The 26,234-nt window shown below is 35.7% G+C and overlaps 3 protein-coding genes across 10 annotated transcripts; 1 reads left to right on the top strand and 2 right to left on the bottom strand.

Annotated features, from left to right (window-relative positions):
• Positions 1-206: 206 nt before the first annotated feature.
• On the bottom strand, positions 207-22,046 carry LOC148914053 (uncharacterized). 7 transcript variants are annotated; one of them, XR_016121712.1, is made up of 4 exons: positions 21,457-22,046; positions 16,441-16,593; positions 6,748-6,927; positions 2,812-3,813 (listed from the first exon to the last, which is right to left on the bottom strand). XR_016121712.1 is itself a non-coding variant. In XM_089039984.1 (3 exons), exons 1-3 carry the CDS (start codon positions 21,503-21,505, stop codon positions 334-336), a joined length of 312 nt encoding a protein of 103 aa, XP_088896110.1. In that variant the 5' UTR covers positions 21,506-22,046; the 3' UTR covers positions 207-333. The 7 variants fall into 7 exon arrangements, 4 of the variants coding, with proteins under 4 accessions (XP_088896110.1, XP_088896116.1, XP_088896118.1 ...); XM_089039984.1 differs by lacking the exons at positions 2,812-3,813; positions 16,441-16,593 and adding an exon at positions 207-416; XM_089039990.1 differs by lacking the exons at positions 2,812-3,813; positions 16,441-16,593; positions 21,457-22,046 and adding exons at positions 207-416; positions 8,085-8,194.
• LOC116306397 (uncharacterized) lies at positions 7,641-23,529 on the top strand. The gene is made up of 7 exons (XM_089039838.1): positions 7,641-7,938; positions 8,110-8,303; positions 8,432-8,595; positions 8,787-12,383; positions 13,083-13,192; positions 13,290-13,410; positions 23,250-23,529. The coding sequence occupies exons 1-4, from the start codon at positions 7,923-7,925 to the stop codon at positions 9,967-9,969; spliced, it is 1,557 nt and encodes a 518-aa protein (XP_088895964.1). The 5' UTR covers positions 7,641-7,922; the 3' UTR covers positions 9,970-12,383; positions 13,083-13,192; positions 13,290-13,410; positions 23,250-23,529.
• LOC148914054 (uncharacterized) lies at positions 10,179-11,998 on the bottom strand. 2 transcript variants are annotated; one of them, XM_089039943.1, is made up of 5 exons: positions 11,863-11,998; positions 11,498-11,691; positions 11,206-11,369; positions 10,793-11,014; positions 10,179-10,441 (listed from the first exon to the last, which is right to left on the bottom strand). In XM_089039943.1, the coding sequence occupies exons 1-5, from the start codon at positions 11,876-11,878 to the stop codon at positions 10,414-10,416; spliced, it is 624 nt and encodes a 207-aa protein (XP_088896069.1). In that variant the 5' UTR covers positions 11,879-11,998; the 3' UTR covers positions 10,179-10,413. The 2 variants fall into 2 exon arrangements, with proteins under 2 accessions (XP_088896069.1, XP_088896061.1); XM_089039935.1 differs by lacking the exon at positions 11,863-11,998 and having other exon boundaries at positions 11,498-11,803.
• Positions 23,530-26,234: the final 2,705 nt, after the last annotated feature.

The raw sequence follows: 26,234 nt of genomic DNA, 5'->3' as shown, positions 1-26,234 counted from the left end.
TATTAGATATATTACACAACCTGCTTTTTAGATTGAGGACAAGGACTTGATAGAATCATTATAAGATTATTATCAGTTTACTTATTAATTTTATTCCTTTTCTTTTAGAGTGAAGGTTTTTAACCCATGAAATAAAAAATACTAGTCAATGTGTAATAGTCAAATACTTCAGAAACAAAAGAATTAAAACAATGGAATTAGGGGCTACTAAAGTATATTAATCAATATCTATTTCACTCTGTTTGTTTATCTATTTTTTCCCTCTTCCTTATATACCATTTTTGTAGATTTGTTTTTTTACAATAACTTACAAATTTCTCGCGCACTGATTGGTTATTTTTTATCATCGATAAGAGGACAGAGAGATAAAGCTGACGTCAACCAGCGCGAGCTCTTTCCGTTGGTTGTCTTGATCACTAAAAATGAGAACTTTTATTGTTTTCGTTATTGTAAAAAACAAATTGACATCAGATTTTTATGTGTCTGTCCTCTTATTGACAATAAATTTCGCCATCACATTGTCAAAGTAGTATGCGGATCCACTCGGCTACGCCTCATGGATCCACACTACTTTGACAATGTGATTACGCAATTTATTGTCAATAAGAGGACAGACACATAAAAATCTGATGTCAATTTGTTAAACATATTATAATTTTATATTTTCTAATATAATGGTATATATTTTGTAGGGGGGGGGGGGGGGGGGGGACAAGTAAGACATGCATATACAGTTGAAGTAGAAAATATAGAACAAACTCAATGGTGCTCATATTTACTTTGGTGAACAAGATTAAAAACTGTCTTAATAATAATAATAATAATAATAATAATAAATTCTTATATAGCTCACTAAACTGACGTCTCAGTGCGCTAGGTGACATAAAATGAAAAAATTATATATGTCTTCACTTGTGAAATAATGAATAGCAGAGATGTAAACTTTGATTCTGACACTAGGGCTGTGGTCAAGTGGATGGGTGAAAGATCTAACTCTGGGAGCTGTACTCTTGCCCGTTTAGGGTAAGGATGTGCCGCTGAGCCCCCTGGACCCTGACCCTGTTCCAGAGTAAAAATCGCTGAAATTCATACCCTGTTCCAGAGCAAGATCACTGAAAACCCTGTTCCAGAGAGGAGAGAGCGTGATTTCATATACCCTGTTCCAGAGCGAGCGTGATTTTATATACCCTGTTCCAGAGAAGAATCTCTGAAAATCATACCCTGTTTGGCGGAATAGCGAATATAGGAGAGTTGTAGGAAAATTGTAGGAAAATGTGTGTTTTCAGGTATTACTGTTATTTGGTCCTAAAAGATTTCTATGCCAACAAAGATAACTTCAATTGACACTTTTAAATGAAATCTAAAAACTCATTTATTCAAAAAATACTTTAATATTTAATATTAATATCTCATACCTATAACAATTTTAACTTTTACTTTTATTGATAGATGACTCTTATACATATTTATATTTATATTCATTATTGACTTATAATAATTTATATCAATTTTATTGTAAATATACAAAAATATTTATAGATAACTTTAATACAGTATACTTGTAAAGCGCTTTTGGACTTTAGGAAAAGGCACTATATAAAATCATTATTATTATTATTATCATTATCTAGTCTTTGTTATGATTTTAATTTGGCTGACTTAATTAAGTCTTTCAAAGGAGTCTTTCGATGTTTCATTAAAGTTTTCAGTATTTAGATCTGTCTCCCTTACTAACCATGATACAGTAAAAACCCGCATAAAAGAACAAGTGGGTTAAGAACACCCAGCCTGAATTTGGGCGTTTTAAGTACCATGTGAATAAGAACATAATCAGCCTGAAAAATAAAAAAATGTTCTTAAAAAAGATTAAGATCAATATTTATGTGTTAGACCTGTTTTGCAGTACAGTAATAGAGTTTAATTCAATTCAATTTTATTTTAAATTTATATAATTATACAATAACATAATTAGAAATAACTAATCAGGGTTAATTTATTCTTCTACTGTTTTGATACAGTAATTATTGTCAGTCAAGATTAAATAAATTTTAATAACATTTTTCAACTTACACATTGATATCATCTACATGCATTGGTATAGTCTATATAGTAATACTGTTATACATATTTTAGAAACATATATTTTAAGAAGCACACCTTAAGAACACCTTCAGGCTGATTTTTCAGCAAACACCCGTTAAATAAGAATAAAATCAGCCTTAACTCCAAAAATGGGTGTTCTTTTATCACGGGTTTTTACTGTACTAGTCTCCCACAGACTTGGACATTGCAGATGATTAAAGTTTTTGTTTTAATTGCTAGATATGGTATCAGCGATGTGGTTCGGGAAAAAAGTGGTGATAAAGGTTGTTGAAAGTCCTATTTGCTGATGAAACATCCATGGTTCTTAAATCTGATTGCCAAGGGAGGGTGTTATGATAACATTTCGTAAGAACAATATAATACACACTTGTAGTGGAAAATGTGTCACAATTGACAACAACCTTGTCCATGTTCAAACATGATTAAAACATGTTAGAACATGGTCAAGCAAACATGGTTGACCATGGTTTGACCATGATCAACCATGAATGTTAAATTGCACAAGTTTAACCAATTATATAATAACAACTTTATTTAATGAGGGTGGCACTAAATAGTGTACTACACTAATAAACTTGTGGCCCTCAACATAAAACTACTAATATTTACTAATTTAAAAATATAAAATATACAGCCCCCCACTTTTTATGAAATTTTAGTACATTTACACTAAACTCAGCCCCCCCCCCCTTGCCATACAATGTCACTATTGATCCCCCCCAATCAAAAAACTGCTCCGCCGTCCCTGTTAAAATGAACTATATATAAATTTAACTGTGAAGCTCAGCGAAACCACGCTCACACGGACGACGCAGCTGAACATAAAATAATATGCTTCAGCAACTTCGAAACGCCGCCCCATGACCACGACGCCACCAATTTTAATTTCACAGCCAAATTAAACAGGAATCTATAATCTATATAATAAATGATAAGGTAAAATCGAAATGGAATAAAATGAAAAGAAAATTATTAATATAAAAATCATTTACTACAAAAACTCATAAGAAAAAAAGGGAAAATTATGGATAAAAATGTGGCAAAAAAGTCTGCTCTTTGAGAAATTTCCAGCAAAGAGCGCGTCTAAACGATTGAACTGTTGCTTGTCCGCACTTAAATTGTTCCATTTTTCTATGATGCTTATAACCATGAATGTTCTTCCTCCCTCAGTCTTCCTATTATAGCGTGGTGTAATAAAATTTAAGCTTGAGAATCTATACTGTTCCTAGAATGTATATACAGAACTGTTCAGTTTTGTACAGCATGCTGCTTTCTTTTATATTATAGTAATGTACACTTTGAGATATAAGTATCTATGTAGAAAGGCAGCCACTCCAATTTATTAAATAACGGTACTGAAGGTGCTCTTGACTCAGCATTAAGTATGACTCTTGCTGCTCTTTTCTGTAGGTGCAGAATCCTTAACAGACAGTCTTTAGTACATGATGTTTGCCAAACAACGCTAGCATAACTAAACACTGGTTTTATCATAGCATTATAGTAAGCCAAGCATTGTTTTATGGGTAGGCAGGATTTTATCTTATTGAGTACTCCAATTCTTTGTTAGATTTTCTTGCACATTCTGTCCACATGATCTGGGAAGGAGAGCTGACCATCCACATCTAGGCCAAAGAATCGGACAGTTTTCATTTGCTCAAGCCTTTTCCCGCTGGATGTGGTCATAGATAGTAAGTTGGAGGGTACTTTATCCTGAAGGCAACCATGGTCAGTTAGTGTCTTGTAAGACAACAACCATGGTTTGACTAATGGTCAACCATGTTTAAAGGCAAAATCAATACCATGGTATATCATGGTCAACCATGTTTGAAGTAGTAATTTCCTCAAACAAGAGCGAGTGTTGGATCAGGGGTCCCAAACACCAAGAAAATAATGAAAGCATGAGGCTGTAGGCCCAGTGCTTTTATTGTTTTGAGGTGTTTGGAACCCCTGATCCAACACAAAGCTCTCGTTTAAGAAATGGCTTCTCTGACTCATAATAATTCATGAAAGAAAGGGCACTGAATGCTCCAATGAGTAAATAGTAGGCCGGCTTTGTTTCTATAGGGCACAATGCCTCTAATTGCATATTCCCAAACGTTTAGAATGAAAATTTGTTTTATTTATGCAAAATCAACTTCTCAATTCCAATTCGATCTTGGGCTTTCGGGGCTCCATTAAACTTAAGCTTTGCTAAACTGGAAGCTCCTGGATAAATATTGTTTTCAAAGATAGCAAGTTTCAAAGTTCATATGAAGATCTCCTCGTAAAGTAAGAGTTAATTACCAAGAACGGAGGCAATAAGCCATATACATCCCGAGGATCAGGGGATCGAGATCCTTCTTAAAGGATTATGAATCAATAGATTTGAACGATTATTTCTATGGTATATGTTAATGACCTTCCTAATAGATTTTACGTAATATTTCAAAGCCGACAATGAGGACTGGACGGGATTTCAAGTCAAAGCAATTAGTTCAATTAGTTTGGAACTAATTGTGCGGACTTGAAATCCCATCCAGTCCGATATTGGAGGCTTTGAAATGATTTCTCATCTCATTAATTATTCGACTTGGAGTAACTGGAACAAAATTAATTCAGTCCTAGGACTAAATTAATTTTGTTCCAGTTACTAGGACTGAATTAATTTTGTTCCAGTTACTCCAGACTGAATGCATTCCTTTCACAGCACTTTACCAGGTTTCAAGTAACATCATGTGACCAAATAGCCCATTGATTGGCTGGTTTACTCATGAATTATTAATGAGTATGAGAACAAAAGTCAATAGACATTGTTGATAAACCTGTTCCACTGAAGAAGATCTTTAAGAGAGATTTTAAGTTTATTACAAAACCCTGGATTACATCCGGGCTGAAAAAATCTATCTCTGTCATAAATCATCTTTTCAGACTCTACGTTATATGAAAAATCACAGTACATATATCACCAGAAATTCAAACAATATAGAAATAAATTAAATCAACATCTGAAGATTATAGCAAATTAAAGGCGTTATTATTAATGAATACTCCAAGTTATTACGGAAAGGTATAAAAATCTTTGATTTGCCTGAAAAAACAAACTTATCTTTTACCTGCTAAAATGTCTAAAAATGGATTAAATATCACAGCATGATCCTTCTCAAATAGCTCAGGAATTCAATAACTTTTTTGTTAACGTATGACCTCGACCTGCAACATCTATTCCACCCTCTGAGAAATCATTTATGAGTGTACCTTCATGGTAACCCGTCTAACAACTGCCTATTTCACTATGACGTCACATCAAAACAATCTATTGTTTAAACTCAAAGGATCATGGTCATCGGAGGGGTTCAAATCAATGCAAATTAACCGAAAATTGTTCTAAAACCTGTATCAATCCACGAAGAGAAGTAGAATAGCCAGCAAATGCTCAGAATATTTTTTAGTACATACTATGTACTTATGGACTGAGTGGGAGGGCCGTATGGGAAAATATTTGGCTTGAGATGCCGTACATGAAATGACAGAGAGCCAAATATTTTCCATACGGCCCAACCTAACTCAGTCAATATAAGCATTTTATCATATGACCCTCACGAAAAGAAAAATAATAAAATAAAAGAAAGAAAATATGGAAAGAAAATACCGCTTGCCTGGGCAGATACGGGTCATATGATAATAACACATTATATCTGACAACCAGGCCATTATAAATTAAGCTGTTTCGCTAGGAGCAAATTGTGTTGAATTTTCTATTGGATTCGGCGATTCCATCCCCCACCACATAAACAAGCAGTGACATCATAGTGAAATAGGGCAATTCTTTCTTTCTTTCACCAACATTTCCAGTTGATATAGAAGACGTCATTTGTAACTTAAATTCAAACAAGACTTCTGGTCCATACAGTATTCCAACACTCCTACTCAAGATTTTAAAGGAGATAGCTTCATACCCTCTAGCAATCATTATTAATCACTCTTTCTCTACTGGCCTTGTTCCAGATAATCTGAAACTCTCAAGTTATTCCTATTCATAAAAATTAAAGGTTCACAACTAGACATTTCAAACCACAGTCCCATATCTCTCCCTTCTGTTTTTGTCAATAAAATCTTCCTCTTTGACTATCATTCACTGTAAAGAAATTGGTGATCCAGCACCTGTCATTAAATGGTTCCACAAAGGTTTCTCAAATCTCCCACCCAACTTCAAAGTGTACCCTAATGGCAGTCTGCTTATGTCAATTATTGAGAAATTGATCAAGAAATTTATATGTGCTTTGCATCCAATCAGGCTTGTACAGTTCAAGTGGAAGCAGCGGTTAAGTCTATGGTAGGTATTCATTATTGCATAAGGATGTAACATTGTACATTTTGTAAGCTGTATTTCATATATTTAAATTCTATATATTTAGTTTCTTCTTACTTTCACAAAAAGTACTATTTCCTTTATATCCTTTGCTGCACTCACAGCGGTATAAACCAGCAGGTGTATTAATACAGAGTGCATTCTTGTTGCACTTGTGGTATTTTGTCACATTATGATTGTTTAGCTCCGTAGAGGGATTAATTCGGCACTCATCAATGTCTTGACAATGAAAAACGAGCAATAATTATGTAAACATAGGATTTCTTTTGATTTGTAAATTAATGATAGTTTCTTACCTTTACATTTAGGTATTGCTTCGTCGAACTTTCCACTTGCCACACAAGTGATATTAAATTTAGGTCCCTGTCCCATTTGATAGCCAGTTTTGCATGTTACTACTGTTGATTTGTCGATGTGAAAGAACATTCGATGAGGAACATAAGTAGAGTATAGGATGGAATCAATCCTACATGCAACTGTAAAAATATATAACAGAAGACAACAAGTATCAATAGCATGGCAGCAGCCTGGTAAACAAACTTGTACATCAATGAACCTTAGGGCTGAATTAAGGAAACGTAATGATAGGTAAATGAGCCAGTCTAATAATACTAATAATAATAATAGTAATAATGACATTATAGCAAGGACATTTAAGATCATAACATGAATACAACATGATATAGAACATTTAAGAACGTATAGGATATGTATATTGGATATGATATATTGGACTATAGAAAATGAACTAATATATAAACTGAATTGATATAGATATGACACTTATTTCAATAAAGTTAGTCGCCTGAAAAGCTACAAAGCTGAGACCAACAAGGATTATGGGTAGTTACATTTTACATGTTTCAACCGCTTTAATAACTGTTTCGATGGATTTTAGATCTTTTACCATTTACAGTCTCACCTCTTCCTCAGCATCCTCAAGCTGCAAATTGTATCAAAAGCTTTACTTGTTTGATATTAAAAGTTTCCCATGATCCTCAGTGATCTCAGCTTTCTAGGTTTTTTGGTGACTAACTTTATTGAGATAAGTGCATGTAAATATATTAGACAAAGAAAATTCAGTAGATTTGAATTGGGTAAAACATTGCATTATCCAAATTGGTATATAACTAGTATTTTGTACTTGACACATGAGATGTTTTGAGAATATAATGGCAAAAGATTATAATAGGCCCTTTGCAGCTAGTGGTCACGTGCTTGGATACCGCTTAGCAACACAAAACTGGAGAGCAAGCCTTCCAGTAAACAAAAGTTGTAATAGGTCAAGCACGCGTGGTTTTATACGATAGTTTCATCGTTCAAAACGCTTAATCCTTTTGCCCTATCTACAAACACAGTAAGATAATCTTAAATTCTCTCCTTTGGACTCGATTTTTGGTTCGAAGTAACGATATTCTTCGCGTTATCGCGAAAAAATTGTCACCGCCGGCCCGCTCGACGGCTGAAAAACATGGCGACTTCGCAAGGTATGTACTTCAAAACTCTCCTTTTTTTGGGTTTCTTTTCAATTATTGGACTTCTAAAATCTCTAAAATAACAGTTTAGATTGTGAATAATGGACGATTTGTTTATTTTTTGTGAGAGTGATTCCACGTCTAAAGTCAAGACTAACCCATGTTTACATATATTCGCTGTAGATGTTAGAACTCCCGACGAGCCATCACATACCAAGAAAAATTCTTCGTACCATTGTTGTGTTCCCTTGTGTAACGGAGATTCTCGATATCATCCTGATTTAAAGTTTCACCGCTTACCAGGCCGTGCAAGGGATGAGCAATTGAAAAAGGAATGGCTGGTGAAGATACGAAGAGATGTGGGCCCACACTTCAAGGTATATAGGAATCTAACAATATCAATGCACAATACGAATTGCCTGTGGATCTTTAAAAAACTGTAATGAAGATAAAAATAGTTGAATACAGTTACATTGTTATTAAAAGGACATTTGATTTATAATAGGTTAACAAAAGTACCAGAGTGTGCTCAAAACACTTCACTGAGGAAGATTACAATCCTCCCACTGATTCTGGACGTCAGTTGCTAAAAAGAGAAGCTGTACCATCAATCTTTGACTGGTCAACCAAATCCAAAGCAAGAAGAAAGATAATTCGACAAGTAGATAGGTAATGAATATCACATATTTCTACTTCAATACATTTCATTTAGACTTGACTGATGGAATTGTACTTGATGTTTATTTTGGTTTAAACCAAAATAATTTTATAATTTTAATAATTTAGTCTTTTATAATTTTTTATTTAGTGTGAACTGAGTGTGAACTGAGTGTCATCATAATTTCAAAACCTTTTTACAGAGACACTCAGACAGATGAAAGTGATGACAATGAAGATAATAGTCCCAGCACTTCTACAACCTTCAGCATGGATGACCTACAAGCACAAGTCCAGTCACTCAGAGCACAGTTCCAAGATGCACAAAAGCAACTTGAACAAAGTAGAAATGAAACTGCAGCTGCCCTCACTGAAATAAAAAGGGTTAAAGTTGAAGCTGCAAAAGAAATTGAGGACATTAAGAGGCAAGCTGCAGAACAATTAGCACTTAATAAATTTGGGCTTGAGAGATTTGGCACAGACAATGAGATCATAAGATTTTATACAGGTTTCCCATCCTATTTACATATTCAGTTCTTTTTTAAGTTTTTGCAGCCATGTGCTGCACAAATGACATATTGTTATGCCTCTGGAGAAAGAGAAAGTAGACCAGACTCAAGAAATATGCTTCTTGTGGATGAATTGTTTATGTTTTGTGTACGCCTCAAACTAGGTCTATTCGGACAGGATTTAGCTCATAGGTTCCGAATACATAAATCGTCAGTTTGCAGGAAATTGATCACATGGACTAATTTTTTGTATTTTCTTCTTGGTAGTCAAGTGATCTGGCCTTCAAGGCAAGATGTTGATAGGTTTATGCCAGAAGGTTTTAAAAAGCTTTATGCAAGCACACATGTCATTTTAGATTGTACAGAGATTTTTGTTCAAACACCTACCTCCCTACTACTTCAGTCGCAGCTTTATTCTAGTTATAAGAGTAATACTACACTCAAGGGTTTGATAGGCATTACCCCTAATGGAGCTATTAGCTTCGTTTCTAGCCTTTACACAGGGGGGATTAGTGATAAGGAAATCACAAGGTGCAGCGGCATTCTAGATTTGTTAGAACCTGGTGATTCAGTCATGGCAGACAAAGGGTTTGACATTGAAGATTTACTTAGGGAGAAGCGGGTAGAGTTAAATATTCCTCCGTTTCTTGAAAGTCAGGAACAATTCTCTGCCGCAGATGTTCAAAAAACAAAGACACTAGCAAGTCTTAGAATTCATGTCGAGAGGGCAATAAGAAGAGTCAAAGAGTACCACTTTTTTGATTCAGATGTGCCATTGTCCACTTTAGGTTCAGTCAATCAGTTATATACTGTAGCCTGCCTCCTTACAAATTTTCAAGGCCCACTTATTTTATCCAATGGTAATAATGAGGCATAGTGTCTGTAAGAAGTTGGTGAATGTATGATTAATGTGGCTTACATAACCCATTAGATAATCTTTAATGCAGGTTGGTTTATCATGTGTCTTGGATTGCTTTTTGTAACTATTTCAATTTGTTTGTAAATGAAAACTCAAAAAAAAAAACTAATGAACAAACACAAAATCTAAATAGCACAAATAAATATAATACTAATATGATATAAATATAATAAAAAATAAATTAAGAATTTAATTAAGATTTTTTTTCTAATCTAAAATATCCTTCAATGTTTTTTCCTCAGTTTTTAAATTTCAGTTATTAGATTAACGGCCGTCGAGACTCTAGTCGGCAAACTGAGAGACATCAATCTTCGCGGGTCGAAACAACGACAATAGCAGTTCTACCCATCCACTGGCAGCAACAGGTGTACGACGACCTCATTCGCGACGAAGCTCTCGGTGTCATTGCCTTGAAGGCCAGATCACTTGACTACCAAGAAGAAAATACAAAAAATTAGTCCATGTGATCAATTTCCTGCAAACTGATGATTTATGTATTCGGAACCTATGAGCTAAATCCTGTCCGAATAGACCTAGTTTGAGGCGTACACAAAACATAAACAATTCATCCACAAGAAGCATATTTCTTGAGTCTGGTCTACTTTCTCTTTCTCCAGAGGCATAACAATATGTCATTTGTGCAGCACATGGCTGCAAAAACTTAAAAAAGAACTGAATATGTAAATAGGATGGGAAACCTGTATAAAATCTTATGATCTCATTGTCTGTGCCAAATCTCTCAAGCCCAAATTTATTAAGTGCTAATTGTTCTGCAGCTTGCCTCTTAATGTCCTCAATTTCTTTTGCAGCTTCAACTTTAACCCTTTTTATTTCAGTGAGGGCAGCTGCAGTTTCATTTCTACTTTGTTCAAGTTGCTTTTGTGCATCTTGGAACTGTGCTCTGAGTGACTGGACTTGTGCTTGTAGGTCATCCATGCTGAAGGTTGTAGAAGTGCTGGGACTATTATCTTCATTGTCATCACTTTCATCTGTCTGAGTGTCTCTGTAAAAAGGTTTTGAAATTATGATGACACTCAGTTCACACTCAGTTCACACTAAATAAAAAATTATAAAAGACTAAATTATTAAAATTATAAAATTATTTTGGTTTAAACCAAAATAAACATCAAGTACAATTCCATCAGTCAAGTCTAAATGAAATGTATTGAAGTAGAAATATGTGATATTCATTACCTATCTACTTGTCGAATTATCTTTCTTCTTGCTTTGGATTTGGTTGACCAGTCAAAGATTGATGGTACAGCTTCTCTTTTTAGCAACTGACGTCCAGAATCAGTGGGAGGATTGTAATCTTCCTCAGTGAAGTGTTTTGAGCACACTCTGGTACTTTTGTTAACCTATTATAAATCAAATGTCCTTTTAATAACAATGTAACTGTATTCAACTATTTTTATCTTCATTACAGTTTTTTAAAGATCCACAGGCAATTCGTATTGTGCATTGATATTGTTAGATTCCTATATACCTTGAAGTGTGGGCCCACATCTCTTCGTATCTTCACCAGCCATTCCTTTTTCAATTGCTCATCCCTTGCACGGCCTGGTAAGCGGTGAAACTTTAAATCAGGATGATATCGAGAATCTCCGTTACACAAGGGAACACAACAATGGTACGAAGAATTTTTCTTGGTATGTGATGGCTCGTCGGGAGTTCTAACATCTACAGCGAATATATGTAAACATGGGTTAGTCTTGACTTTAGACGTGGAATCACTCTCACAAAAAATAAACAAATCGTCCATTATTCACAATCTAAACTGTTATTTTAGAGATTTTAGAAGTCCAATAATTGAAAAGAAACCCAAAAAAAGGAGAGTTTTGAAGTACATACCTTGCGAAGTCGCCATGTTTTTCAGCCGTCGAGCGGGCCGGCGGTGACAATTTTTTCGCGATAACGCGAAGAATATCGTTACTTCGAACCAAAAATCGAGTCCAAAGGAGAGAATTTAAGATTATCTTACTGTGTTTGTAGATAGGGCAAAAGGATTAAGCGTTTTGAACGATGAAACTATCGTATAAAACCACGCGTGCTTGACCTATTACAACTTTTGTTTACTGGAAGGCTTGCTCTCCAGTTTTGTGTTGCTAAGCGGTATCCAAGCACGTGACCACTAGCTGCAAAGGGCCTATTCATATTCCTTATGTCTTAATTTCTTATTTTCTTAAACTTTATGCAGTCGACCCAAAACTCCAATTATATCAACGCCAGAAACTGGTTACCAGAACAAAAGAATTATGACATCGGCTCGTCAATCACCTTGATTTGTAAACCTAGATTTAAACCCGAATCGAAATCATCCGTCATGTGTAATAGTTTACATGCTTCTTTTTGTCATTTGCCCAGCTGCAAAGGTAAGTCTTATAATCTTAACCTTAATATTCACCCTATTGCTGGTAGGGTTTTAGTTTACTAGGGCTCAGACAAAACCCTAGTAAGTTTAAGTGGATCTTAAACTGGACGATTTGGAGGCCTAGTTTACATTGTGCAAAGCTGAAGTTTTGGTTTAGCTGCAATCTAAAATATGTACAATGTAGAATGACAAAAGTTCATTTGTGTAATAAACTGATGGAGGACGTAATGTAACGCTTTGTAAACTGAGGCTTTTATTTGAAATGTTTTGACAAAACGTTTTCCAATCTTCAGAAATACAAAGGGAGTTGAATAGAACAATTGTGTTATTCTGAGGTTGATGTGCTTAACCTGTTGGTTAAGGGAGGGTTAAGCGAGGGTGTTAACCTATAAATGTGTAGAGCTATAATTCCTTGATCTTAAAGTAAACTCAAAATGTAAATTTGTAGTTAAACTGAGAGGAGGAACTATTAATATTACGTTGCCTTGTTGTGAGAAAAATGCGGATTATATTGCTAATCATTCCACATCATCCTAGGTCAATAATTAAATGGGAATACCCAAAACTCTGCATCAACCGAGTACTAGGAGTACAAGTGATCATACTATTTGATCACTATTTGGACATAAACCTATTTTAGTGTACGTCGCTTGAATAATATCAATTAATCATATTATAACCTATCTTTCTTCTGCCACAGACATGGATGAATGTGTTGTAGGGGTGCAAGACATCAATTCTGCAAACTGCATAGCGCATGTCATCACAATGCTGAATGTAGCAACTCCATTGGTTCATATAAATGAATGTGTAAGTCTAGATTCGAAGGAGATGGATTCAACACCTGCACAGGTATTCCAAACTATTATAGGATATAATTTACTTTGCTTTAACTTAATTTTATCAGATTGACCGATAGTAATGCTAATAATCCATGCAACCCTAGTTGCCAAAGAAGGGCTGGTCAAAAGTTCTAGTGGGGCAAAGAGTGGAAATTCTCCCCCAAAATGGACGCAATCAAAGACAAGGTAAAAGCAAGATTTTCAAAATCAAAAACACTTTAGACAATCTAAATACTTCTTTTGTTTGCTTGCATAGCTATCATTAATTACGAGTTTATTTTCAGAATATTCGCTGGAGTCACATAGCAGAACTCAAAGCGAAATTCTGCGTATGTTAAACTTATAACTTTTGACTGTTAAAAATTCATCCTGTACCGTTTAAACGCAGCCTTTAAATGCAGGCATTTATCTACCACATTCATGCCTTCACCCAGCCTATACCCAAAGAATGACACTTCTACTGTTTACATTTTTGAAAGCTTAAGGAGGCTCAAAACGGTTTTTCTTGAGCATGCGCGCACTATAAATTTTAATATTCTTTAATATAACAGAAAAAATTAAAATCTCTGCGGTCAAAATCCCTTCAAATTTTGCATATGGCTTTAGTTTATGTTTTCAAAAACTTAAGGAAAAATTTAAAAAAATTATGTAAGAGGGAACTATTCCAAACAAATTTTATTGATTTTTGCAAAATTCCTCTAACAGTTTTTTCCTTTTCTTCTCAAAAAGAAGATTATGATACAAAGTTTAAGTATTCTGGTTTTTTTAAAAATTCATCATTTGGTTTCTGAGTTATGATTGAGTTATGATTTTTTGAATGAACATTTTTGATGGCATACTAAGGGTTCTGATGTTGTCATAGCAACGTCTGACGTCATTTTTTTCCATGCTCATTGTGATCTTTGGTTTATGGTCTTTGGCTTTCTGGGTTTTACTTGCTGTCATATTATAGTCATATCAATTTTTCTTAGTTCATAATCGTTATTGAATATGAAGGCACAAAACATTTTCCAGCCCCTTTAAGTGCAGATTATCTTTTCTTAATCAAAAAAATGAAAATAAAGATAAAACAACAATAGTGCCGTAATAATAAAAATAAAGATAAAGAATAGCAAAAATAAAATAAAAAATAAAAATAGTAAAAATAAAGATGAAACAACAATAGTGCCGTAATAATAAAAATAAAGATAAAGAATAGTAAAAATAAAATTAAAAAAAAAAAAAAAAAAAAAGTAAAAATAAAGATAAAACAACAATAGTGCCATTCATAATAGTTTGTTTTATCATATGACCCGTACGGCCCTGCTCGCGCGCTCTAATAAAACCATTGGAAAAAGTCACGTGATGGGGGTCGGACGGGTTGACGTAAGCGGGCCGGAAAAACCCGTCCGGCCCTGCTTGAATCCGCGCGCTTTCTTTTTCTTAAGGTGGCTGCCTACTTTTGAACGTTCGAATTGAGCCCACGATGAGCGCGCGCTCAAAAACCGCTGAAAAATCTACAAGATTTTATTGAAGAACCATACGCGTTTTGAGCTTCAACAGGGCAAAACCCTCAAATTTTGCACGGGACTCTATATTTTTTGATAGCTCATTCGAAAAAACTCCTAAGAATCTAGGTTATATCAACGTTTTAGGAAAAGTTTAAATCAGGAACACGTGAAAAAATAGATTTTTGTAGGGATTTTTGTAGGGATTTTTGTTCGACTTTATGAGATTTTTTAAGAGCACCGAAACTACAAAATATGACAAATCAATGTATCTCTCTGTCTTTTTGTCGAAAATATCCATGTATTATTGTAGAATGATTGACTAGCCTTCATTCATGCAATCATATAGTCTGCAAATAACTATTATCTTATTCATCTTAATTTGTTTCTAATCACTTCCGGTGGCGCAATTTTTACTCCAAAAGCTCGTGCGTAGGCTTCCATTAAATGCTGATTATCTCGAAAACGAGCTCGGGACACCCTATTTTTCTTTCCAGATTTGGAATCAGCATTAAATTTCAATTCGGAAAATCGAAGTTTTAAAAAAAGCTTAAGTCAATTTCCAAAAGTAGGCAGTCACCTTAATTATTTTTATTTTCGTGAGGGTCATATGATAAAATGCTTATTGACTGAGTTAGGTCGGGCCGTACGGGAAAATATTTGGCTCTCGGTCATTTGTACGGACCTCGCTGCGCTCGGTCCGTACGACATGACCTCGAGCCAAATATTTTTCCCGTACGGCCCTCCCACTCAGTCAATAAGTACATATTATCAACCATTAATTCAATAATAGTGCCGTTAAAACTGATTTATCCAAATTGCGAACAAAATAGCTCTAAACGATATCAGCTAAACAAATTCTATCTTAGTTCATTTTGGCTGGCTCTAAAATTACAAACAAGCTTTAAAACGTTATAGTTTTTTTTAAAGTCGAAATTGTAAACGAGTTTACCAAGGCATTTTTAATTATCGCTGGTCGTTTTTGTTAGTGCTCTATAACATTAATATGAATAGTGAACGTGCGTAACTGCACGCGCTCTCAACTTAGCATAAAAGTTAAGTAATTTTTGTTTTAGAATATGGAACTGAAACAACTCTTTACTATTAAAAAAACTAGTGAAGTTTAAAAAGAGACGAGTTTGATAGCTTTTAAAACATTTTTAGTTGCTGTTACCAGGGTTCGTGCTACTTTCTCGTTACAAAATTCAAGGACTTTTTAAGCACTTTTCAAGCACAAAACTTCGAGTTTCAAGGACAAAGTTTTTTGTATTAGAACGTGGTTTTAAACATTGTTTCATTGTTAAAGTGCAGCTAATTCATCCGGGGTCACAAGCTTATATAGATAAAAAACGAGCATGACACGCAACCAACCAACTAAACAAGCAACCAGAAACTCTTCTATCAATTTTAATCGTTATTTATTTTAAAAGGAAAGTTAGAAATAACATTCAGTTTGTACTAAATTCAAGGAGTATTCCAGGAGTTTTGGCGTTTTCCCCTATTTCCAAGGGCTTTTCAAGCGCCCTTGAAAACGTGTTTTCAATTAAAGGACTTTTCAAGGATTTCAAGGAGTAGCACGAACCCTGCGTTACTTAAAAGCATCATAAGCTTAAATTGAAAGGCTTATTCTAGTCCGAACTCCTCTGGAATAAAATTACGCAAAGCTCCAACGTTACAGAAAAAATAAAGAACTATTATAGTAACAATAAATAGTCTTAAATGAGAGTACCTTTCGTTTTCTGGTCTCCTAACAGTATTGTTTTGTGTGCGTCTTCTTGCACGAGTCTTGCTTTCAAGTGAAGAGAACGGACTGATGAACAACATGTTTTCTAACATTCTATGGCAAGAAGGAAGTGCTGTGTCCAGCCAGTGCGAAGTAAACCTTGAAGTATTGAAGTTTTGTTTCTTTTAGAACAGAAAAGACACCCAACACTCCCAACATAAACGTCAAAGGTCAAACGGCACACGAAAAGAGAAAGATTTTTTGGGGGTCTTGGATTTTTAAACGTGGCGCTCAAACCAAAAAACCGGTTTTTCAAGTTTCCACCTCGTTTTATCCAATCAGAGGGCCAATCAATCCGTACAAATAACCGGAAATAGATCTGCTTCTTTAACCACAGCTATCCCAAACTCTGGGATTTCAATATGGTTTCTTTTTGTAAAAGCTTTTTTGTTTGCAAAATTAGGGCATTTGACGAAACATTTGAATAGAACTCAAGATTTTTAAATATTTCCTCGAAATCTGCTTTTCTTACAGAAGGTATCCTTATGCGCATTTAATATAGACTGTGTCAGTTTGTTTTTCTTATTTTTCTTAAGGTGACTGCCTACTTTTGGAAAACGATTTAAGCTTTTCTTAAAACTTCGATTATCCGAATTGAAATTTAATGCTGATTCCAAATCTGGACAGAAAACTTGGGTGTACCGAGCTCGTTTGCGAGATAATCAGCTTTTAATGGAAGCCTACGCGCGAGCTTTTGGAGCAAAACGAGCGCCACCGGAAGTGATTAAAAAAATTAAAATTAATAAGATAATAGGTGTTTGCAGACTATATGATTGCACGAATGACGGCTAGTCAATCATTCTACAAAAATTAAAAAATAGATATTTTCGAGAAAAAGACAAAGTGATACATTGATTTGCCATATTTTGTAGTTGAAGCTCAAAAGGCGTATGGTTCTTTAATAAAATCTTGTAGATTTATCAGCGGTTTTTGAGCGCGCGCGCATCGTGGGCTCAAATCGAACGTTCAAAAGTAGGCAGCCACCTTAAGTAGAAAGAGTATAAAGAAAAGAATAGGTGGGCATATACTGTACATTTCCAAAAAGCAACTTTTGAGCCATAAACGATTGGACTTAAAAAATAAGACTTAAGAAATATAAAGAAGTCATAAATGTTGAAAATATTTATCAAGTTGAGAGCAGTTGCTTCATGAGTTCAGGAGAAATAAAAAAATTAAAGTTGCTAAATTTTGCAGTAAATAGATAAAGAAATAAATAATAAAGTATTTATTTGAAAAGACCAAAAAATACAATCTCAAGATGTTACCTCTGCAGTCATAGACTGACATTTAGGAGTGTGCATGAGCCATGACTTTGATAGCTTGTCTAAGAATAAGCATATGTGTTATTTACCGGCCAGGAGGTCCAGATAGGGAAAAACTGTGCCCGAGGTCTTGAAAATACGGGCGGAAGCCGTTAGGCCGAGGTCCGTTTTTAAGACAGAGGGCACAGTTTTTCCCTATCCGGACCGACTAAAGGACGGTAAATAACTTATTTATTTTTTTCCCGTATTTTTTTTACTTGTCTTTGTAATCGTTTTGTGTTGTCTTTAGCGGCAAAGGATACTGGACCGTGCGGCGGGCAGATACAGATAATAATAATAATAAATTGCCCACCTTTGGAATAAAAATGTGAAACTCATTAAGCATTGTGTCATTGTTATCAATCGCTTATTAGCAATACTATTTTTTTATATGGTGGCATGGAAATCCAGTTTCAAGAGAAAAAGTGACACCTAAGTTTTGCAAATTTTCTCGATTCTGATTAGCTAAAAACATATCTCAGATCAGCTGGAAGGTAATTAGCATTCTGTATATCTGATACAGAATACTTATAAATTCTGTAGATCTGGCATTAGGAGGATGGTTCCCCAAAGCCTTTTTTAACTAGATAAAAACCCAGCATTTTGCTTTCTTTACATAAACACAATAATCAATGAAGGATGCCCATACCAAACATTATGGGGAAAAAAAAAACAAAAAAAAAACAGCAATAGTAAAAAAATATTTAAAATATTAATTATAAAAAAAACGTAAGAGGAGGAGGTCGGTTAAAAAGACAAAACAAAACAAAACAAAGGGAAAAAACATGTATAAGGAATAAGAAATATAAGGAAAAAACAGAAAATGTTTCGTATGCAGCTTTTTGTATAACATGGTAAATTGTAAATAGTCATGTCTTTGTGTTAATAAAGTATTTATTGGAGAAAAAAACAGACACAAAAGAAAAGTATGGAATTAGGTTTACTAATTAGCACTTAGTCAGGAATAATTGTTCCATTGAAATCCAACTAATCAGTCAAACATGTAGATGCAAAAAAAAGAAAAAAACTAAACTCTTAGCATATATTCAAGAAAAACTTTGTAAGAAATTGCATGAATTTGTACGAATTAGTAAATTCAGTAGACCCCATTAGACTATAGGCTTACAAAACATTGCACTAATTTGTGCTAGTTTTGTTATTTGACATTTTCATTATAAGTAATGTATATTTGTCAAATCCAACTATAGTAGTCTATATCTATCATCAATGTTGAGTTCTGATTGGATGAGCTACTACTAGGCTATAAGTTATATCCTACTAGTGGTGAAAGGTGCTGGCTCTGAAGAACCAAACATTGAAATTCTTTAATCCTTTTTTTTAAACTGAGAAAGACGTTCGAATGAGCCACGTGTCGTGAGTCATGAGTCAATGAGTCAAATAGGAAAATTAATAATAATTTATATTCTAGTTATCTCAAAACCTATTGAGTTTGGTAAGTCTGTTAGTAGTAGAGATATAGTAGTTCAATTTTTGGTGCATAAAATATCGATTATCGGTTCAAATTTGACAACATTACAGTTGAGTTGGAGTACAAGTCCAGTGAATGGTTTGAAAATTCGAAAGTTCCAAAAGTCTAAGTTGGTTGGTGTTTTGTAACAATTAACCTTGGGAAGAAATGGATTTCAGTTCTAGGATACGTTTTAAAATACATGCAGCAAATCAGCAGGGAATGTAATATTAAAATTTCATCTGATGTTTTTGGTTTACTGTGTTAGTGTTCAGTTGGCTAGACAATAAAGTTAGACACATAAAATACTGGAAGGTACAGAAGCAGTTCATGGCCGCTATAATTTCAATACCGGTACCATTTTTGATAATTTTCACGAGAGATATAATTACAATTTATTTTATTTGACTCATGACTCACAGATTCACGACTCACGAGTCATTGACTCACCGGACTCATAAAACAGACGACCTCTTTTGAACTATTTATTACACTCATAAGAAACATCATTAATTAATGACACTTACAATAATTGTTTATGTTTTCTCGCTATACAAGATGGTATCCATATGGTTAACTCATGTGGCTGGAGTGGTAAAGGTAAATCAATGTTTGAAAAATTAGGATGCAGTCTTGTATAGCAACAGAATTTCGACAAAAAGAAAGAAAAATTGATAGTCACACAAATAAGACTACATGCAGGACATCATATGGTTTGGAGATATTCATAAATGATGAGAATAGGAAAGACTCCCAAAAAAACAAACTCAGAACATACATAATCTTGAAAACAACTTTTCAACAAGAAAGTATAGGAAAGAAACATAGTATATGTAGTGCTTTCTTCTGTTCCGGGTCAGCGACTCCCTTGCCCGTAGCAAACAGCTCAAATGCACGTAGCCATCTTTGCCATCGGGCATGAAGACCAGCCGAGTCCGTGCAATCAAATGGCTCCAAGCCACCTAATTCAGATAAAAATCTGGCCATGTTGTCTTAAAACGATCAATCTATATCTAAGATTATCTTTGTGGTGATCCTCGTCGCCAAATGTGGTGTATTTTCTAAATAATAATCAACTACACTAAACCATGTGCTTTGATGCTCGTCTCTTTATTACACACATGCGCACTCGCACGCTTGCAAACCTAACAGGGGTGGGGTGGGTAAATCCACCAACACTACAGTATAGGAAGTGTGACAAAACTCAGATTCTGTAATCATTACTTAGAAAGTGAAAGGGGGAGACATATACGGCCTTATGTCAAATGAGAAGAAAGAATATGTCCTTCTTGAGGGGAACAAGGAGTTGAAGATGAAAAATACTTTCATTAGAAATGTCCCTTGTACGAAAACAAACAAAAAGAACTACAACCAAAAATTAAGACAATTACAAACAAACAATAATTAGAATTCTTATGTGAAAATGATAGATACAATGTTCTTATAAACCCGAATAAAAAAATCCAAAAAAGCTGTAGCAAAAAACATATAGGAATGGCAAAATTGAAAGACAGAATCACATCAATCTATTTACTCCTGCTGTTATTTAAAATTGTTATCTGTATTATTATTATTACTATTAAATTTTTATTGTTGTGACTATGAGACTAGTTTTAATAAACACATGAATAATAAATATGAAGGCTTTGATGCAATTGTAGCAACCCTACAGGTCACATGCATGCATGCATTTAATGGCCAACAATGTTTTATAATGAAGTAAACCCTGTATTTGACTTTGAGGAAGGTTGCACTGTGATAAAAACTACAAACCGTGTATATAAAGCATGAGATTTATAGGAGTAGAAAAATAAATGATATTGGTTTTGAACAATTTCTGTTCAGACATTTTTGCAGAAGCTAGTTGTTTGGATATATTGTACTAGTTATTTGATATGCTAGTGAGGGGACATAATAATAATAATAATAATAATAATAATAATAATAATAATAATAATAATGAAGTTTATTCATACAGTAGGATATAAGATACCCTAGAGGTGGTGTAAAAAGTATTGGTAGTTATGGGATGTTGTAAGCAGTGATGGGATAATGGGAGTAGTGGAAGTGTATGAAGTGTATTAAAGTAGCTTAGCATGAGTAGAGAAAAGCCTAAGTTTTAGTGTCGTTGGCGAACGGCTATGAATAACAATCAAGGAAACAATGGTTGAGGAGTAATAGAGAGTGTCTTACCTCGGTTTGAGAGCAGGCTTGGGATTGTTGAATAATATGCAGGCAGCATGGAACTGAAAGTGGAAGTAGTAAACAATATGGCGTATATATAAGATAGAGTAGTAGGGAAGAGAGATTAGCATAGAATTAGAATATAATGAGAGAGTTGGTATCGAGCTCGTTCAGTCGCTCGTCGCTGGTCGGTAGAAGAAGAAGGGGAAGGGAATTCTAGATGAGCCACTAGGTGCCTGAAGGCATCATTAAGCCTAATGAGGGCAGCAATGTAGCTCTGCACGAAGAAGTGTGTAGAGGGTCTTGCATGGTGAGCAATAGGGAGGTTTTTTTTGGCCATGAATAGGGCAGTATAGTTTTGGTGCTACCATGTAGGGCCAGACCTGGTGGCTTGATCGGTGTTTGGGCACCCTCACAGGGAGTTTGGTGGGCCAGTGAAGAGCTGGCCTTGAGGCGAGGAGCTAGTTGGAGGGTGCCCAAAGACTTAGTAGTATGTTTTTATTCAGCAGGGGGCTATGCCGGTGGGCCATACGGTTGGGTTTCCTGTGGTTTCTTTACCATCAGCTAAGGGAGCAGTGTAGCCGTTGGTGTTTGGGCGCGTAAAGCCGTTGTTTTGGCGCCTAAAGCTGTGCACGCGCGTCTATCTAGACATCAGAACTCGTGACGTGTCGGTGATCACGTACGCTCTTGTTATGCAATTAGGCAGTGAGAGGGCTTTTTTCTCTCTAGACAAAACCCATTAAGGTGTCTAGACACTGTTTTTTATAGATCAATAACAGAGCCGTTCGCAAAATTCGCTCGTAAAGAAGACTTTTTACTCGACTTTTCTTCGATCGCACAACCTTTCTCGACTTCGATGTTAGTTCTCCATGGCAGTGAAGGTTGACGAAGGGCTTTACTACTTCTAAGCTACGAACAAAACTGCGTACAACTTACGCCAAGAAAGGACTGCTTCGATCAACAGCGATCGATAGATCGATGCGAGGTCTATCAACTATCACACAGCAAGCTTGCCTTTCGTCAACAGTGGATCGGAAATGAAGCTCGATAGGCTTTCAACAGTCCATTCAATCAGTCAGTGAGCTAGATCATATGCTATAAAGCTTCTTCTATCTGTCAACAGCTCGCTGCTGTTTCTTTGCAGTTCCCACGAAGCGGCGAATCGCTTGAACAAACAACTCAATCAAACAAACAATCAATACTTCGAAGCCTCAAGTCAAGACCCAACTAGTTTGATATTTCAAGTGTTCTTTATTCTAAGATATGGATACTTAATATATCTATCTTTGTATTCAATTCATTTACTAGCTAGCTAGCTAGCTAGCTTTTATTCTTCCCAGTTCTTGATGTATTAACAGCAGTGATTTGTTATGGATTCGAAAGCGCTTAGCGGCTCGCTCCATGTTATTGTTTCAATTACTTTTAATTCTTGATATTTAGGCGAGCAAAAACAACAACAACAAATAGGCAAAGCAGCTTACTTAGGACTGATTGATTCTCTCTACATCAAAGGATGGATCAATCAATAATAACAATAATAATAGGTCTATTGCAAACAATGTTTACATCTAAGTAGAAAAGAAGACAGCGTAAACCATGCTAATAATTATTAGTTTAGAAGTATAAAATCGGACTACTAACGAAGCTAGATTCTAAGCGCTGACTAAATATATCATCGAACTCCAACAAACACTGACCGCTATTATTAAACAATATCACTATTGTAGAATTATTTAATGTTGACAATAAACTGCCTCATTCATGATTTCAACTACTACACTTTTGTTTCTATTTATTTATAGAGTTTGATCAGCCAAGGGTTTGCCCTCCAGCTATTGAGAATAACAATAATAATATTAATAACAATAATAATTATAATAATAATTCATTCCATAAGCTCATTCTTTTGAAGACATCAATATTTTGATTTAGTTCTAATGATAATTATTATTATTCAGTCGTGATTCAGTGCATGCATAGAGTAAGTAATATGTATGACATATAAGATCAATGTACACTATGTATACTATGTATACTCTGCAAGATGAATGTGAAGATAAAATAAAATAAACTTTGAATGCATGCGAATGATATTCTTCATCCCTACAGCAAGGGTGAGGGTGACGGTGAGGGTTATACTATAACATAAGGTGAATGTGAATCAACTAAAATACAACAATGATATTTCATCCATACATCAAGGGTTGGGGAGGGGTTTAGGATGAAGTATCAATTACTTATACAAGTATCCCTTTACAGCTTTTCCCTGTTTTAGATAACGTCCATATCTCATTGAACAATAAACGGCTTGCAACCACACTGCTAAGAGGTAATGTCCTTAAGGCAAGCTGTACGACAAACTATCAATAACTCAATAAAAGTATCCCTTTACGGGTTTTCCCTGTTTTGGATGACAGCTATAAATCATTCAACATTCAACCCTTTCACTCAATCTTTCCCTTACCACCCTTGCTACCCTTACCACCCTCACAACCCTTACAACCGTGTACTACCCTTTACCACCCTTACAACCCTTACCACCCTCACAACCCTTACTACCCTTATTACCTTTACTACATTTACCACCCTTACCACCCTTACCACCCTTACTACCCTATATACTATACCCCTACTACCCTATACACTATACCCTTACTACCCTTACTACCCTTACCACCCTTACTACCCTCACAACCCTTACCACCCTTACTACCCTTACTACCCTCACAACTCTCACAACTCTCACAACCCTTACTACCTTTATCACCCTAACTAACCTTACCTCCCTTATTACCTTTACTACCTTTACTACCCTAACCACCCGACCCTTACTACCTTTACCACCCTTACCAACCTTACCAACCTTACCAACCTTACCACCTTACCAACCTTACCAACCTTACCAACCTTACCAACCTTACCAACCTTACTACCCTTACTACCCTATACCCTATACCCTATATACCCTAAACCCTTACCTCACACCCTTACCTTACACCCTTACCTTACGCCCTTACCTTACGCCCTTACCTTACGCCCTTACCTTACCCTTACCTTACAACCCACCCTTACCTTACACCCTTACCTTACACCCTTACCGGACACCCCCACTTACCTTACACCATTACCTTATACCCTATACCCTTACCTTACACCATTACCTTATACCCTAAACCCTTGCCTCACACCCTTGCCTCACACCCTTACCCCCTTACACCCTTACCGGACACCTTACCCACCCGGACCGGACACCAGGACCGGAGACCCTTACCCGGACACCACCGGAGACCCTTAACCCTACTACCCTTACCCTTAACAACCTTTACCTTATAACCCTAAACCCTTACCTTACACCCTTACCTTACACCCTTACCTTACACCACTACCTTATACCCTACACCCTTACCTTACTACCCTTACCAACCTTAACAACCTTAACAACTATACCACCTTTACCACCCTTACCCTTACCCTATACGTTATACCTTACACCCTTACACTATACACTTACACTATACCTATAACCTTACCTTATAACCTTACCCTATACCCTATACCCTTACCTTACACCCTTACCTTATTCCCTATACCCTTACCCTATACTTATACCCTATACCTATACCCTATATCTTAGACCCTTACCCTAGACCCTTACCCTATACCCTGAACCCTTATCTTACACCATTACCTTACACCATTACCTTATACCCTTACCTATACCCTATACCTTATACCCTTACCTATACCCTATACCTTATACCTTATATCCTCACACTATACACTTACACTATACACTTACCCTATACCTATACCCTTACACTATACCGTATATGCTATACCCTATACCCTATACCCTAAACCCTTACCTTACATCTTACACCCCTGCCCTATACCCTTACCCTAACCCTAAACCCTATATCTTAGACCCTTACCCTATACCCTAAACCCTTACCTTACACCATTACCTTATACCCTAAACCCTTACCTTACACCCTATACCTATACCCTATATCTTAGACCCTTACCCTATACCCTGGAGGTTATATGTCAGAAACACGAAAATTGTGGCAACACTGGAAACCTTAAGTTTGAAAATGCCTATCTCATTGAATATTCAACAGATGTCACTCAAACTTCATGGGTGGGTAGTCCCATAGGTGGTTTACAAGTACATTAAAGCATGACATCCATCCAGTGGGGATTACATGATTCCTCATGTGATGAAAGTTAGGGTCAGCACTTAGGGTTAGGTGCCAACACTGGCAACGTTAACTTTGACGATCCCTATCTCATTGAATATTCAACAGATGTCACTCAAACTTCATGGGTGGGTAGTCCCATGGGTGGGCTACAGGAACATCAAAACATGACATCCAGGCATTAAGGGTTACATGATTCCCCCTGGGGTGAAAGTAGGGTATTGAGGTTATATGCCACAAGTACAAAATTTTCCTAAGTGCCAACACTGGAAACCCTAAGTTTGACGATCCCTATCTCATTAAATATTCAGCAGATGTCACTTAAACTTCATTGACGTGTAGTCCTGACGCTGGCCTACGCGTAGAGCCCAAGATGACATCCATCCATTAAGGCCTTACATGATTCCCTTCTAGGGTTTTGATCGGGTACCTTAGTCATATATCACAAGTACGACATTTTTCTAAGTGCCCACACTGGCAACCCTAAGTTTGAGGATCTCTATCTCATTGAATATTCAACAGATGTCACTCAAACATCACGGGTAGGTAGTCCCGACAATGAGCTACACGAAGAGCACAAGACAACAT

Source organism: Actinia tenebrosa, unplaced genomic scaffold (genome assembly GCF_029948245.1).
Source record: "Actinia tenebrosa isolate PJP-AT-01 unplaced genomic scaffold, QUT_ActTen_1.0 PGA_scaffold0__85_contigs__length_37466705, whole genome shotgun sequence".
In the NCBI taxonomy this organism is placed as follows: domain Eukaryota; kingdom Metazoa; phylum Cnidaria; class Anthozoa; order Actiniaria; family Actiniidae; genus Actinia; species Actinia tenebrosa.
This window is presented reverse-complemented; position numbering and strand designations above follow the sequence as displayed.